This window comes from Notolepis coatsorum, assembly GCF_963971535.1.
Source record: "Notolepis coatsorum genome assembly, chromosome: 10".
NCBI classification, from domain to species: domain Eukaryota; kingdom Metazoa; phylum Chordata; class Actinopteri; order Aulopiformes; family Paralepididae; genus Notolepis; species Notolepis coatsorum.
The window spans coordinates 32,575,022-32,591,754 of NC_140174.1; the positions used below are offsets into that span (position 1 = coordinate 32,575,022).

The 16,733-nt window shown below is 43.5% G+C and overlaps 1 protein-coding gene across 11 annotated transcripts in view; it reads left to right on the forward strand.

Moving 5' to 3' along the window:
• The window catches only part of sun1a (Sad1 and UNC84 domain containing 1a), a 72,644-nt gene that overhangs the window by 19,651 nt on the left and 36,260 nt on the right, over positions 1-16,733 (forward strand). For 5 of the 11 annotated variants that reach the window (XM_084323384.1, XM_084323388.1, XM_084323381.1 and 2 more), the window contains 5 exons: positions 4,784-5,089; positions 13,266-13,388; positions 14,562-14,732; positions 15,107-15,184; positions 16,412-16,528. In XM_084323384.1, coding sequence (XP_084179510.1) covers positions 4,784-5,089; positions 13,266-13,388; positions 14,562-14,732; positions 15,107-15,184; positions 16,412-16,528 — 795 coding nt within the window. The remainder of the gene's footprint in view (positions 1-4,783; positions 5,090-13,265; positions 13,389-14,561; positions 14,733-15,106; positions 15,185-16,411; positions 16,529-16,733) is intronic. The other 6 variants (XM_084323386.1, XM_084323390.1, XM_084323382.1 and 3 more) reach the window with 4 other exon arrangements.

The following is a 16,733-nucleotide window of genomic DNA, read 5'->3' on the forward strand; positions in this document are numbered from 1 at the left end:
GCCGCAGGTGTTTTAATGTTTAGTTACAGTTAGGGCTGTCTTAAATACTTCGAAGCTTCGAAGCTTCGTTCGATGGCACAAGCTTCGAACATTAAAAAAAAAAAATCGAAGTTTAAATTTTTTTTTTTTTTTCAATTTTTTTTTTTCACTTCGATTTGTGTGTGTGTGTGTGTGAGAACTACCCATCCCAGTTAGGACAGCCTAATCCCGTCCAATCTTTCGCCGTCGACTAAAGACTCACTTCTTCAACCATTATCTGAAATGATTAAAAAAAAAAAAAAAAAAAAAAAAAAATCTAACCGTGACTAACCTTACTGTCATGCACTTTTCCTAATAAACTAACCTACACTGTAACACGCAACACTTTGATAAACATTGTTACTCAGCTGATGGAGTTGTACCCTTCTTGCTGTCTTGTCGTACAGAACTTGTAAGTCGCTTTGGATAAAAGCGTCAGCTAAATGACTAAATGTAAGTGTGTGTGTGTGTGTGTGTGTGTGTGTGTGTGTGTGTGTGTGTGTGTGTGTGTGTGTGTGTGTGTGTGTGTGTGTGTGTGTGTGTGTGTGTGTGTGTGTGTGGTGTGTGGTGTGTGGTGTGTGGTGTGTGGTGTGTGGTGTGTGGTGTGTGGTGTGTGGTGTGTGTGGTGTGTGCGCGCGCCATTGGGTGGGGCCGGGGGACAAATACACTGGAGGAAAGTAACCCAGCTCAGCACTGCCCAAATTATATCATCACTATTGCCTGTTTGAAGGATATCATCCTCAAATACATATACACCTACATGCCTTGTAGAATTCCACACATAAGAAAGAAAGATACTGGGATGAATAAACAAAATAGGAAATAAAATTTAGATAAGGTGCTACTGAGATGTTTTGGTGAGTTCTTTGTTTTTTTGTGGAAGTTGCCCTTCTTAAAAATGCATGACATAATTCTGTGCATAGTTTAGTCTACACAGGCCATATTTCAAATAATCAAAATCTTACTTCATTCATCTTAAACTTTCTTGATTTGGGGGATTGGTAGTTCCCATGAAATCTGAAGTTGTTCAAACGACAACAGCGATCCACCTTGAATTAAATCACACAGCCGAGTGAAACCTTGTTGGCTCATTCACGAAAGGGGCTACTTAATTAATTAATCCAACCCACTTTATTTATAGAGCACATTTAAAAACAACAAAGTTTATGAAAGTGCTCCACAACATAAGATAAAAAATTAAAAAAATATTGTTTAATTTTTTTTTTTTTCAAAGCTTCGAATTAAAATCGAAGCTCGGCCCCGAAGCTTCGATTGCCAAAAAAAGCTTCGAAGGTCAGCCCTAGTTACAGTCTTCCCACCAGCATTGGGACACAATACTGTCGGACAAATAACAAGAATTAACTAATTTACAAGTTGTATTAAGTTTAGCAAATATGGGAACGGATAAATAACATTTCAATGCAGTCAAAAAAGCAATATTTAGATTTTTACATTTTCGGGTTTGGTCACGTCGAGTCACATAAGCCGCACCGTTATATAAGCCGCAGGGTCGAAAAATGGGGGGGGGGGGGGGGGGGGGGAAGGCATGGCTTATAGTCAGAAAATTACGGTACACATATTGTTTTTTAACACATTGGTTGCCAGCCAGATATGACGATTTATCGCTTGGATGCCACCACGTTAATCAATGGGAGGACGAGCACATTTGCGAGCGATTAAACTATATCTTAAATTATGGCTGTCTAATACACCCGTCGCTTATCAATGACTTGCTTGCATTCAACATGTACGAAACGGATTGTTTTTTCATCAGTACATTTCCGTTTTATACCATTTTGAATAAGAGTATAGTTTGAGATTTCTAGAAAGAAAAGAAGATTCCGCGAAAATAGCCATTTACTGGAATACACAAAACACGTTGTCATTTTTCCGGCTGATTTATGATTTTCAAATAAACGCTAGATTATCAAGAGTATTTGTGTTCTTATGCACGATACAAAAGCGGGCTGAAAAATCATTTATTCGTGCCGTGCTCAACGCCTAACGACACACACACGTTGTGAACGCTGTGAAAAACAACTCTGATTAACCCAAAACTGGTAACATAGATTCCTTACCTCAGATCAGATGTTCTGCAAAAAGATGAATCCAATTCCTGATCGCCATTCCAAATATTGATCGCGTTTATTGATCCAACGTTATAGTCCGAAACGCATAATCGAAAGCTGCTCCGAGCCTCGGCAGTGAATCTGTTAACAGACGCTGCTTGCCTGAGATGGGGAAACCCTGGACTGGAGTTTTTCTCTGATGCACTTTTTCACTCAATCCAATCCAATGATGTGCAATACCATCCGGTAGACGATAGGGGGCGGTATTTGCCCTTTTCGAGCTCAGAGCCATTCCCAATGATAACGGCAGGCTGGATGGATGAAAAATGTATGCATATCGCTAATAAAAGAAATAACGAGAAATCTCGTTATTGGCAACCAACGCATGGCGGCCAATATCGAGAAATCTCGTTGTTGGCAACCAATGTGTTTTAAACAACTTCATTAAAACAAGGCCCTTAATAACTGAGACGCACATGCATATACATACCTGAGATACACAGGGGGCAGAGACACACATGGATACGAGTAGGGCTGACCTTCGAAGCTTTTTTTGGCAATCGAAGCTTCGGGGCCGAGCTTCGGTTTTAATTCGAAGCTTCGATTTCTTTTATTTTTTTTTTGTATCTTATGTTGTGGGACTTGTACAGCACTTTCATAAACTTTGTTGTTTTTAAATGTGCTCTATAAATAAAGTGGGTTGGATTAATTAATTAAGTAGCCCCTTTCGTGACTGAGCCAACAAGGTTTCACTCGGCTGTGTGATTTAATTCAAGGTGGATCGCTGTTGTCGTTTGAACAACTTCAGATTTCATGGGAACTACCAATCCCCCAAATCAAGAATGTTTAAGATGAATGAAGTAAGATTTTGATTATTTGAAATATGGCCTGTGTAGACTAAACTATGCACAGAATTATGTCAGTCTACAAGGTCCGGATTCTACATGGTCCGGCAATGTAGACCTTGTAGACTCCACTACAGACCAATTATCAGTGAATGTTCATGCATTTTTAAGAAGGGAAACTTCCACAAAAAAACAAAGAACTCACCAAAACATCTCCGTAGCACCTTATCTAAATTTTATTTCCTATTTTGTTTATTCATCCCAGTATCTTTCTTATGTGTGGAATTCTACAAGGCATGTAGGTGTATATGTATTTGAGGATGATATCCTTCAAACAGGCAATAGTGATGATATAATTTGGGCAGTGCTGAGCTGGGTTACTTTCCTCCAGTGTATTTGTCCCCCGGCCCCACCCAATGGCGCGCACACGCACGCACGCACACACACACACACACACACATTTACATTTAGTCATTTAGCTGACGCTTTTATCCAAAGCGACTTACAAGTTCTGTACGACAAGTTCTCTCTCTCTCTTTATTAGGAAAAGTGCATGACAGTAAGGTTAGTCACGGGTAGATTTTTTTATTTTTTTTATTTTTTTTATTATAAATCATTTCAGATAATGGTTGAAGAAGTGAGTCTTTAGTCGCCCGCGAAAGATTGGACAGGATTCGGCTGTCCTAACTGGGATGGGTAGTTCTCACACACACACGCACACACACACACACAAATCGAAGTAAAAAAAAAAATTTGAAAATCTTTTTTATCTTTTTTTTTTTTATTTTTATTTTTTTAACTTCGAAGCTTGTGCCATCGAACGAAGCTTCGAAGTATTTAAGACAGCCCTAGATACGAGACACACACAAGAGGTAGGGTTACAGTCGCATACCTGAGAGATGCACACACACATATGAGACATACACACATACTTACGTGATACATGTACCCACATACACATATCTGAGACACACATTCATACATGCTCTCACGCACACCTACATATATCTGAGACACATCCTCTCACGTGCAATATGGAGAAAGATGGCATCCCGATAGAAGATTCAGCACATACCTGTAGATCGATCTACATATAACGTATGTGCATCAGGGATATATATGCACAATGTATAGTAATTTTATTTATTTTTTTTGTAAGTGCTTTTTTAATTTCCATGTCAGTTATTAATGTGTTTGTATGAGTCTCTTACATGTTTTGTATGTTGTTACAAAAAAGAAAAAGACGAATCTTGGATGTTGCATATTATGCTGTGGAAAGATGTATTTTGAATATTGGAAAAATTTGTGCAAAAATATAAAAAAAAAAAAAAACAAGGCCCTTAAAATAAGGCTACAAACATCACAAAACAAACTGGTCAGACTACTGCTTGGCCTTACTCACCCACCTTACACCTGCACATGACAACCTAGGATGGCTTAGAGTAGACGACTACACCACTCGGATACCCATGTACATGTCGAAATACTTCCCAAAGGTCAGTGAATTCCACACCCACAACACCAGAGGGAGTTCCACAAATCATGTTCAACCCAGATTCCGCTCTAACAAGGGACTAAACACGTTTCGCAATTATGCAACAAAAATGTGGAACGCCCTACCCAAAACCATGAAGGAATGTGAATCCCTACCCTCCTTCAAAACCGCTCTCAAAGAGCACCTACGGGTGGCTGCAATTAGAAACTGGCCCCTGTAAATGTCCAAATAAACCACAAAATAAAACTCATGTTTTAAAATTTAAACCACTGCATTAACATGTTTTAAACCACTGCATTAACACATCTTTTAAACCACTGCATTAACACATCCTGTTAAACCACTTTCCCCCCCAGAGAGCACCTTCCATGCACAGGACAGCACTGTCCTCACCAACAGCACCCTGCTAAACAGCACCCTGACAGCCAGCAGAGCCAGCCACTGCCCCCACCACCCCGGCCAGACCCAGGGCTCCATGGCCAATGGCCACTACTGCAAAGACTGTGCCCTCCACTCCGACCGGATGGAGGCTCTCACCACTACCCCCAGGCGCACCTCCTCTTCCTCCTCCTCTGGGGGGGTGCAGTCTGGGGCTTCTGAGTGTGGACTGGCCAGCTCGCCTCCCTCTATCATCTACTGCCGGAAAAAGAGCCGCAAGACCGGTGAGGGGGGTATATTTTTGTATACCCTTTCAGGGTATCTGCAGGGTATTAAAGTATTAAATTCATAATTCTCAAGGGCGGCTGGGTGGCGCAGTGGAGATTGCGCTCATCACCAATGCAAGAGACTCCGGTATCGAATCCGGGTGTCGGCTTGGGCCGGCCGTCATACTGGCTCAATTGGCAGAGCCAGCGGGTGGAAGTCGATGGGTAGTGATTTGGACGTTGTGGACAGCAACTCCTACAGGTCGGTTGGGTGACGCCTGCACAGCAGAGACAGGAAGTGGCAGGGGTAGTGTGAGCCTCCCATGCGTTACACCTCGCCAATGAGAGTCTGCGCTGGCAGGTGAAAAGATGTGACTGGGTGCCTCCTCGTGTACCGGAGGGAACACTTAAGGTAACTTACTTGCGTTCAGCTTTTCTCTGATTGGCCACGTGACCGCGGCAGAGCGGAAATAGGCTGCTGCTCCGGCGAAAGAAAGACAGGCATTCTATTGCCATGCTCTGCGACAAACTCTAACCTTAACCAACTCCGAAAGAATGCCTAAACTTAACCCTAACCTTAACCAACTCCGAAAGAATGCCTAAACTTAACCGGCGAAAGAAAGACGGACGCTAATTAAGGGGAGACACTGCAGGTGAATAGGGTAAAAAAATTAACTAATAGATATCACAATGAAACTTCCCCAGTTGATTACTTATATTAAGACAAGACTTTTTTGTATTACAAGTTTTCTGAAATTGTATGTTTAAATATGCAAATGAGGCATGATCTACTTAAATATGCACTAATTTGCATATAATTCCAGGACAGAAATCTGAACATTGGATAAAGCCATTTTCAAAATTATAGTTTCATTTTGTTGACATATTAGAGCCAAAGGTTATTACAGAGGGGATTTTGGATATCTCTTTTTATCACTCTATAAATCAGAAAATACTCCATTCAGTCCATTTTTATGGTAAAATTCCATATTTCGCCATGTTTTTAGGAATAAAATGTGATATAAATCAGGGTATGAATGCGATATCAACAAACCCTTCTGTAAATACCTTCAGAACATGGATATGAATAGAACTGGAAGGTTTGGTGTATGTGAGTGCTACTGAAGTGGAGATTTCTGGCTCAGAGTATGAGGAAAAACTCTTAAAACTCATTTTCGGGAAAACGCCTTCAAAGTTCTGTATTGTAAAATGCCATACTTTTTTTTTTTAAACAGATATTTACAAACACAATACCTAATCAAACCATTAGTAATAGACAACCTAAACGCATGCCTGATAACTGAATAATAATAATAATGATGTTATTGAACTGAACAGAACTACACACAGGCTACAAACAGTGTAGTACTGTGTAGTACCCCCTAATAGGCAAAAAATATTTGAATAGATATCACTATGAAACTTTGCCAATTTGTTATGTACATATAAACTAAGAAAAAAATATATTGCAAGTTTTCTGAAATTTATGTTTATATATGCAAATGAGGCACTTCCCCATTAAATATGTGCACATTTATGGATGCAATAAGGCAAAATTATGTAAAATAAACAACTAAATGTGTGTTATTGACATTTTATTGTCACTAGTTTCATAGAAGACATGTTTAGGAAGCAAAATATAACAATCTCAAAATCAACAAAAAAAGTATATTTGACTATTCACCTGCAGTGTATCGCCTTAATTAAACGTAAAAAAAAATGAAGTGATTCGAACTTGTCACCAACTGACCGCAGGCTCGACAGCAAGCTGAGGAACGAGTTGAGCTAACCGTCGATGTTAAAACAGGGGGGATTGCGTATGCATAATGCTGCGGCAACCTATGCGCCTATGCGCCGTCGCCGCGGGGCGTGTCACGTCCCGCGATTGGGCGTACATGTCACATGACCAGAAATGACCTGGCCAATCAGAGAAACGCTGAACGCAAGTTGGTTACCTTAAGTGTTCAGGCGGAGGGGACACGTGATGCAAGGCTTCTATCCTCCCTACAACCGACCAGTGGGGGGCATAGTCGAGCAACGTTCAAGACAGGGAAGGGGAGAATTGGAAACACGAAATTGGGATGGGAGAAAAATAGAAAATAAGGAGAAAAAGTGGATAAATGTTTTTTTTTTTTAATATAATTCTCAATTTAAGGCCTTAACCTCTTAAGCCCTAGCCATATTTTTAGAACATTCGCCTAAAGATACATACCTAAGCAGGGCTGTACGCTAAGCTTTTTCACTAGGGGCACAGGTGCCCCTAAATGAAAAATTTAGGGGCACAGAATCTTTTTTAGGGGGACAACAATTTTACCATTATAGTGCAAAAAAATATGTTCATTACTGTGGTCCTTTTATTTAAAGGTGACATGTACTATAAATGTCATTTTTCAGTCTCTAGCATTGTATTATAGTAATAGGAGTTCGTATCAATGTGTTTTAGTGTCTAAATACCATATTGGCGGATTGCTCTGATTCAGCTCAGCCCCTTTCCTCCTCCAGTAAATCAGGCCATTTTGATTTGAACGGCTGATATACGTCATACGGCCGCTGGGTAGCGCACAGTGATGCGATTGGCTCTGTGGTTGGAGCTAATGCCCGCCCCATTCTACCTAGACTAGACAGTGAGTGGAAGCCACTTCCTCATGCTGCGAGGCGGAGTGGGGCCCGACGCCTCTGCGTGCGCTCTGGAGAGAGGGGGGGGGGGGGGGGGGGGGACCTGCTGCGGCACACGCGGCACTCCCTCCGGAGTGTGTGCACTGCAGAGGTGTCTGGTTTCGCTCTGGAAGAAGCTCTCTCTCTCTCTCTCTCTCTCCCTCTCTCTCCCACCCCCCCTCTCTCTCTCTCTCTCTCTCCGACTCTCCGAGTGTGTGCAGAGGTGTCGGGTTTCGCTCTGGAAGAAGCTCTCTCTCTCTCTCTCTCTCTCTCTCTCTCTCTCTCTCTCACCCCCACCCCCTATCTCTCTCACCCCCCCTATCTCTCTCTCTCTCTCTCTCTCTCTCTCTCTCTCTCTCTATCTCTCTCAGTCTCTCTCAGCAGACTGTGTGGGCTGACTGTCACTCAAAGTGCTTATGGGCGGAGCCAGGCCATAACAGCCTGAAATCTTGAAGCTGGAAAATGATGGTTTTGAGTACTTGATTAGAAATATAAAACAATGCATTTTTTTGAAAAAAAACTTACAGATGTCTTCAATAGACTAACAGGAATTGTGTAAAGTTGCCCAAATAGTGCTAGCAATAGCAGTACATAGCCCCTTTAACATTTAAGTGCTTTTGTTTTCAGGTTTGTATCTTTTATAATAAACCAACTGAACTATTGCCACCACAGCAGCAAACATTTCTTCTTTCATTGATAAGTGTTCATTAGGGATGGGTATCGTTAGGATTTTATCGATACTACTACCCTTATCGATACTCTTATCAGTTCTTTTTGATTATTTTGCAAGAATTTCTTTTTGTATTAAGAACAGAATCGACATTGCTTTATTATCCTACATGGCTACTTTTTGATCAATTAACACATTGGGTGCCATGCAGTATGCCCATCTTTACCACTCTCTGCCAGTGCTGTAAGCCTATGGAGTGGCTCACCTTCTTTGCAGGGCTATAACTTTTTAAATATTATAGCTATATCGACATTACTATGGCCCATTTAACATCGGGTATCTATCGTTCCGGATGTGGGAATGTTATATTTTTCCATTCATACATTGTCGTGTTAGTACCGTCGAGAATATAAGTGTTTTTAGACTGTATAGCAGTAATTCCTAGAACGCGCACTATAGGCCCCGACGCGTATTATACATTATCGATTGGCGTTTCGTCCCTATACACGCTATATGAAAAATTTCAAATGCATATGATCGCTATACATTATGCTCCATAATGCGTGAAGGAAAGGGGGGGGGGGTCGTTATGATTCCTTGATTGTCACTTACGGCTTTCTTTAGTAAGACACCATACGTTGATCGGACAGATTGCAATGAAATAAATGGACAATCGAGCTGGAAATAACGTTAGAGTCCTCCTACCTCTGGCCGATGCGTCTGGAGAGAAAAAAATCCAATTTGACGTTTATCTGCTAGATCCATTTTACGTTTGTATGACGCAATAAACGCCGAAAGCATATTGATTCTTGCGTCTCAAAAGCGATCCAATGCACTCGAGGTGTGTATATTGATCCACGTTACAAGATATCTCTGGCGGAGCTTTTTCCCCGATGCGCCACTTCCGGTTTAGAGTAGAGTGTAACTCGCCCCAAATCCACCAGGCGGCGGTATTGAGGCGTTGCAATATCAGACAGGGTCCAGCTGGCTCCCGGAGGCTTCCTGGATGCATTATGAATGCCAATAGCGAATAAAAGAAATAACTATCATAAAAAACGAGTTTACTCTTTGTTGGCAATTAATGTGTTAATACAAGCAGTCAGATAAATTAACTATTTTGGGACTTTCTATTTTATTTAGAAAGTTCTTAAATCAGAATGTCCCACCCAATACCCAGCTGTTAAAAACGGTTCAATACTTTATTCAGTACATACTAATATATTTTTTTTTATCCACTTTTTCTCCCATTTTCTATATTTTCTCCCATCCCAATTTCGTATCATCCAATTCAACCCTCCCCTGTCACGAACGCTGTTTCTTGCCTCCCACAAGCCGGCTGCAATGTGGACTAAGTCATACATAGCACAAGTCCCCTTGTGCATCTATTCACCTGCGCAGCTCGATCTCTCAGTGGCGAGGAGTAACGCGTGGGAGGCTCATGCTGCCCCAGACACTTCCTGATTCTACTGCGCAGGCGCACCAACCGACCTGTAGGAGTCGCTGTCCACAACGCCCGATCCCCACCCATCAGTTTCCCACCCCCTAATACGGCCAATGTGTATTAGTATGAACGACCAGCTAAACTGAAAGCAATGTGGAGCGCTGGGCTCGAACAGGCAAGCCCAGCGTCTCCGTCATTCGTGGCGAGCGCCTTGCCCACTACGCCACGTAGCCGCCCCAGTACATACTAATATTTTATTAGTAGAGATACTTTTAGAACAATAGCCTGATGCTGTATTTTCCATGAGTTGAGTGGATGCATGACCGGACCAGTGTGTGAGAGTGCACGCTTTGCGTAGTGGGCGTGTCAACAGTGTCAGCTGAACTCTCACCAAACAAGGCATAGGGAAATAATCGGACATCCCAGAATTATTTCATAATACAAAGTTTGGATTAAACCAAGCTGTATGCAGTGATGAACGGTCTTTCCCCGCGGAACACAAGTTACTTAACGTTACACGGGTCGCGCTATGCTTGCTAACGATGGCAGTGTAACTTAATGTTACACACGTCGCGCTATGCATGCTTAGCTTGCTAAGGTTAAGATAGGAGATAGCAGTGTAACTTAATGTGTGCCATTAAGTGCATGCTGTACCTCAAGCATGAGGGCACCTCAAGTACCCGTATGTGCATGTGTGAGCGACTCGAGTCACGCAAGTGTGTAATTAACAGCCTCGGGCAGACTGAGAGAGACGGAAGGAGGAGAGATATAGAAAACGGCCAACAAGATTAGTTCGCAACGTTTAAATTCCTCGAAAAAAAGGAGTGAAATGCGAATGAAAGGGTTGAAATCAGTACTCTCAAGGGTGCCCCAAATATCTTTTTCTATTCACACAGGCTATTTTTTTTTGGCGCAATATGCGACACCCTCATCGCACTGTACAGCCCTGCTAAGTAAATGGAATATTGCTCCACTTCTACAAGGTCCATGTGCGTGTCTTGAATCGGAACAGTATCAATACATATAATGTTAGGAAACTCATCTTATCGTCCATAATCATCATCCATATAATCCATTTAGTCTTTTTCATAATATCCAATCGTTCGCTCTAGGCGATCGCCATTGTCGTCCTGCTCACAGCTGCTCGCAACCTAAGTAGAGTGAGTCCCTAGTGCGTCAATACTTTGACCAACTAACCTCCAGTTCCGCGTTCTGCGATCTCATTGGCCACTGATGTTTCTGGTCATGTGACATCTGCACCAATCGTGTGACGCCTGTTTCTATCACTGGTTAAGCTTAGGCACTCTTTCGAAGTTTAAAGGTTAGAGTTTGTCTTAGAGCAGGGCGATAGAACACCAGCCCTGATTCCAAACTCTAACCTTAACCAACTTCGAAAGGGTTGCCTAAGCTTAACCAGTGATAAACTAGGCGTTAGGTAGTTTTCAGGCTGTTCGAGGCGGAAATAGGCGCAGAAACAGGCGTCACGCGATTGGCGCACATGTCATATGACCAGAAACGTCAGTGGCCAATCAGATTGCAGAACGCGGAACTGGAGGTTAGTTGGTAAAAGTATAGACGCGTCCCTAGTTGTTTGGGGGCTGGGGCCACCCACACTAAGCTGGCCCATATGCATGTTCATAAGGTAGGCGATACTGCCACCTGGCGGGATTCAATCGTCATTGCAATTTCAAGGTCTCAGATGAGTCACAAAGGTCCGCGAGTGTTTAGAATGGGAAATCTCGGGTTTGGCGCAGAAAGGGTTAACAGGCACCCCGAAAAGTGGCCATTTTTGTTTACTTTTTTGCAATCAAAATACTATACTTTATACTTGTAGCACATGCCATAAGCCTGTGATCACGTTTAGATCCCTTTAGTGCTAATGAAATAGAGTAACTGACTCTGAACTTGTTACTCGTGTTTTTCTGCAGTAGTTGCAATATCCAAGAATATAATTGGTATAAGCTGGAAAACACCCTGGGTCCATAGCCTGAAGTCTTATGTAGTAAATGTCCAGATTTCATAAATATCCATTCAGAAATGAGTGATTAGGAGCGATTCTGGTAAACTGTGCAAAAAAAAGAAAAGCTTTCCAGGATTCAATTTCCTCCATTGACTTCAATTCATTCAGCAGTTCTTTTCTCTTCCTGTTTCTGTCTTAAATACTTCGAAGCTTCGAAGCTTTGTTCGATGGGCATGGGATTCGAATATGAAAAAACAATTCGATTATTAAAAAAAATATATATATATGATGTTTTTTTTTTTTTTTTTTTTTGCTAAATCAACTCTGCCTCTCATTGTTAACTACAACAAGCAATGCTGTTTGTTATTTAAGATGAGGTCGGACTCTGCACTGACAGATTTGTGTTCATTGTGCTGCTTTTATAAAGCCTCAAATGACGGCATACAATATTTCATGAAAGCAAAGTGTTTTGTTTGTCTAAGGTTTAAACTTTACAGCACTGACAAAAGTTGAACAAAGTGCTGTACAAGTCCCACAACATAAAAAAATTAAAATAAAAAATCTAATTATTATTATTTGTTTTTTTAATCTCGAAGCTTCGAATTAAAATCGAATCTCGGCCCTGAAGCTTCGAATTCCAAAAAATCGAAGGTCAGCCCCACTGTTTTCGCCCGTGACTTTTCCCATAGATCCCTGATTCGCACATCCCCACGTGGGGTATCATTGGAAAGCCACGGGAGTCCGGGGTGGTAATCTGACTCTGCCGTGTACAATGGTGCACGCCTCGCATATCGGCATGTAACTTGAGAACCGCTGAACGGATTTGGTCGAGTGAGGTGGCATTCGAACTGCAACAAATGGCGAGTTAATTCTATACTATATATATTGTATTTAAAAAAATGCACACCCGAGCCGCCAGACGCTCGCAAAGTGGCCTGTCATGCCGGTTGGCAAATCATCCTCAAGAGGGCCCACATGTGGGCCATTGCACGTTATGTGGGGGTTAAAATGTATTAAAAAGTCTTACACACAGGTATTGCATTGCGGCTGTCGGGAGATTAAATAATATTAAATATATGAAACGTTTTTGTATTCAAGTCGTTGTTTTTTGCAGGGCTACCGGGAGCTTGGTGCGTCTGGGCACACGCAAACGTGTAAATTGGCACACAAGTGCAGCCGCCAGTTCAGTGTTGCCATCTTTTTCTTTTCTTTTTTCCTAGTATGGTCATGAAATTGGTTTTACAAATTAAAAAGTCTTACATTTTACTTGTTGAAACCAGCAGAGATACCCTCCTATTGTTCTTTCCAATCAAATATTGTTTATAAAAAAAGATTTAGGATCAGGAGCCAGTATGAAAATTACATGCAACAGTGGATCAACTTGCTCAGAAGAAGTGGCTGGTTGTTAGTTCCGCTTCCTCCTGGTGTTGTAATGTTCTTCTGATGGTGATTGAACTGTGTTCGGCAGGTGTGTTGGTGTCTATGTGGGACAGTGGTGTGCGTGTGAGCAGGGGAGCAGCGGCCTTTGTGGCCTACCTCCTAACCCTGCTCTACCACAGTGTCCTGCTGAGGATCCACCAGTATGGCAAAGGTAGCAGACATGGTCTCACTGTCCCTACTGGACCTCTGTGTCTCCGCTCTGTCTAATGAACTGGTCTCACTGTCCCTAATGGACCTCTGTCTCCACACTGTCCCTAATGGACCTGTGTCTCTGCACTGTCTCTACTGGACCTCTGTGTCTCCACACCGTCTCTACTGGACCTCTGTGTCTCCGCACTGTCTAATGAACTGGTCTCACTGGACCTCTGTGTCTCTGCACTGTCCCTACTGGACCTCTGTCTCCACACTGTCTCTACTGGACCTCTGTGTCTCCGCACTCTCTAATGAACTGGTCTCACTGTCCCTACTGGACCTCTGTGTCTCTGCACTGTCTAATGAACTGGTCTCACTGGACCTCTGTGTCTCTGCACTGTCCCTACTGGACCTCTGTGTCTCCGCACTGTCCCTAATGGACCTGTGTCTCTGCACTGTCTCTACTGGACCTCTGTGTCTCCACACCGTCTCTACTGGACCTCTGTGTCTCCGCACTGTCTAATGAACTGGTCTCACTGGACCTCTGTGTCTCTGCACTGTCCCTACTGGACCTCTGTCTCCACACTGTCTCTACTGGACCTCTGTGTCTCCGCACTCTCTAATGAACTGGTCTCACTGTCCCTACTGGACCTCTGTGTCTCCGCACTCTCTAATGAACTGGTCTCACTGTCCCTACTGGACCTCTGTGTCTTCGCTCTGTCTAATCAACTGGTCTCACTGGACCTCTGTCGCCGCACTGTCTCTACTGGACCTCTGTGTCTCTGCACTGTACTGAACTGGTCTCACTGTCCCTACTGGACCTCTGTGTCTCTGCACTGTACTGAACTGGTCTCACTGTCCCTACTGGACCTCTGTGTCTCTGCACTGTCCCTACTGGACCTCTGTGTCTCTGCACTGTCACTCTGTCTGCAGCTCACAGTCACTCGTTGTCCAGGCCATGCAAATCATCAGGTGGTGGCGTCCCGCCAAGAAATCTGAAATCTATGCAAAGTTCCCTTCAACTTGAATCCCAATCTGTGGTGTATTTTGGTGATCTTCCCTCCCCTCCTCCTTTTCCATATCTTTGTGGCGACACCTGCTGTGTTTAAATATGACTCCTCCCAGGCAGGGTGCAGTCAGTGTTGTCCTCTAGGCTTCTGTGTTGAAATATGACTTCCCTCCCTCCTCCCAGGCGTGGTGCGGTCAGTGTTGTCCTCTAGCCTGCTGTATGGTAGGAGGGCTGCAGCCTCCACAGTGTCTGTGCTCTCTCTAGCCCTGCAGGCCTCTCAGGCTGCCCTGTTCAGCCGTCACAGCAGGGCCAAGACCAAGGCTGATGTTGGCAGTGAAAAAGTTGTTAACGGAGGTACTAACTTGTGACATGGACAGATATATATATATGGACCTTTCTTTTGCACTGAACCTTGGTCTCCACTTAAATCTTGATTTCTTACCCATTCTATCTTTTTTTTGTTCATTGTTTTCATTTGTTGTTCTCTCGGTCACTCATGACCTGTGACTGGTCTCTCACCTATGGGTGGTTCCCTCCCAAACAAATGGGCAGTCTTTTATTTTTTATTTATGCTTTGGCTGTTACCTTGGTAACATGCAAATGCTCTCTCTCTCTCTCTCTCTACTGAACTCTGTTCACCCTAATCTTGGTGAAGGACGGGGAAGAAGGATGTATTTGCCGCCGTCGACGTTGTGGCCAATTTAACTTTTTTTCTCAATCTGTTCCAGCTCACTCCAGTTACTGTGGCAGCATGAACGTCAAGGAGCTGGGCACCGACGGCCGGAAACGCCTCCACGGATCTCTGTGTAAGTGTTGTTAGAGGGAGAGAGCGAGAGAGACTCTCACAATCTTCCAACACACTTAATAAAATTTTCAAACCTTTATTTAAACTCGAGAGTCAACTGAGGTTTCTCCTCATTTACAGTCACGTCGAGTGTACATACGGGAATGGGCAAAAAGCATATCAAATCATAACAATTGAGACAACAAGACGAGGCAAAGTGAGGATAGCATCAATTAAAACATGTACAACTAGGGGCGGTCGGGTGGCGTAGCGGAGATTGCGCTCGTCACCAATGCAAGAGGCTGCGGTCTCGACTCCTGGAGTCAGCATTGCCTGCGGCTTGGGCCGATCGTCATACTAACTCGTTTGGCTGAGTTAGCAGGAGGGAAGTCGTGGGTGGTAATCTGGCGTTATGGACAGCGACGCCTACAAGTCAGGTCTGGGCGCCTGCTCAGCGAAAGACAGGAAGTGGTGAAGGCTGCGTGACCTCCCACGCGTTACACTTCACCAATGAGAGTCCTCGCTACCAGGTGAAAAGAGAGCCGCTGGCTGTCTCCGCATGTGTCGGAGGAAGCATGTGGTACTTGTGGTAGACTTCAGGGTTCCCTTGTACCGACCAGTAGGGGGAACATGCGCACAACAACCAGGTAGGGGAGGGGTGGAATTGGCATAACAACTAAATTGGGATGGGGAGAAAAGCAATGTTGGGGGTGGGGGGGGGGGGGTGAAAAAAAATTTACAACTAAAATGGGTTCCAAAATTCCATTCCAGTGATGAGGTTTGAGGGAACGGGAGGTTTGAGGGAACACTCCCTCGTAGCTGTGTCCTTTGCACCTGGTGACTAGCGCTGGCAATATTTGACACCTGCTTTGAAATGAGAAATCTGAACTATCTCTTTTAATCTTGAATTTAAGGGGAAGTGTGATCATGCAGGTACATGTGATTTTTATATTTCTTTAGAAATTATTTAATAATTTCTAATCATACCATAGCCCGGGCGAATACTTGATTCTCGGTTGGCTGGAGGGGGTGTTGCTTTGATTTCTAGTCCCCACAGTGGTCTCATCACATCGTAGTCGTCTTGCTAGTCCTCGGTCCTCTGCCATGCCTGTTCTCTCTCCCCCTCTATCCTTACACCTCCAGCCATGCCTTTTCATCTGCCTCCATTTGTTCACCTAGATTCACCATAGTGTGTGTGTGTCCCCTTTATTGTCCACTTGCCCAACTCTCGTACCACTGGTGTCAACAGGTGACGACTGCAAACAGCAAATGGAGAGTCATACACTCACGTCATCTTCTTCTTCTTCATGGTCTTCAGTGGCTTACTACTGGTTGGGGTTGCTATGGAGCGCCACTGCCTACACAGGTTACCTAAACTACTTATTGATTCCCACTTTGGCTGGTTGGCCTGTCCTGATGCACTTGAAATCTAACAAGGATGCGTCTAGAGTCTAGACACTTGTGATCTGGCATCACTGTACCGTCACAGCCACAGGGCTTTCCCAGGGACTTTCAAACGAGATGTTGCTGAGTCGCAACTAGGGGGTGTGTCGATATAAATTGCAATAGAG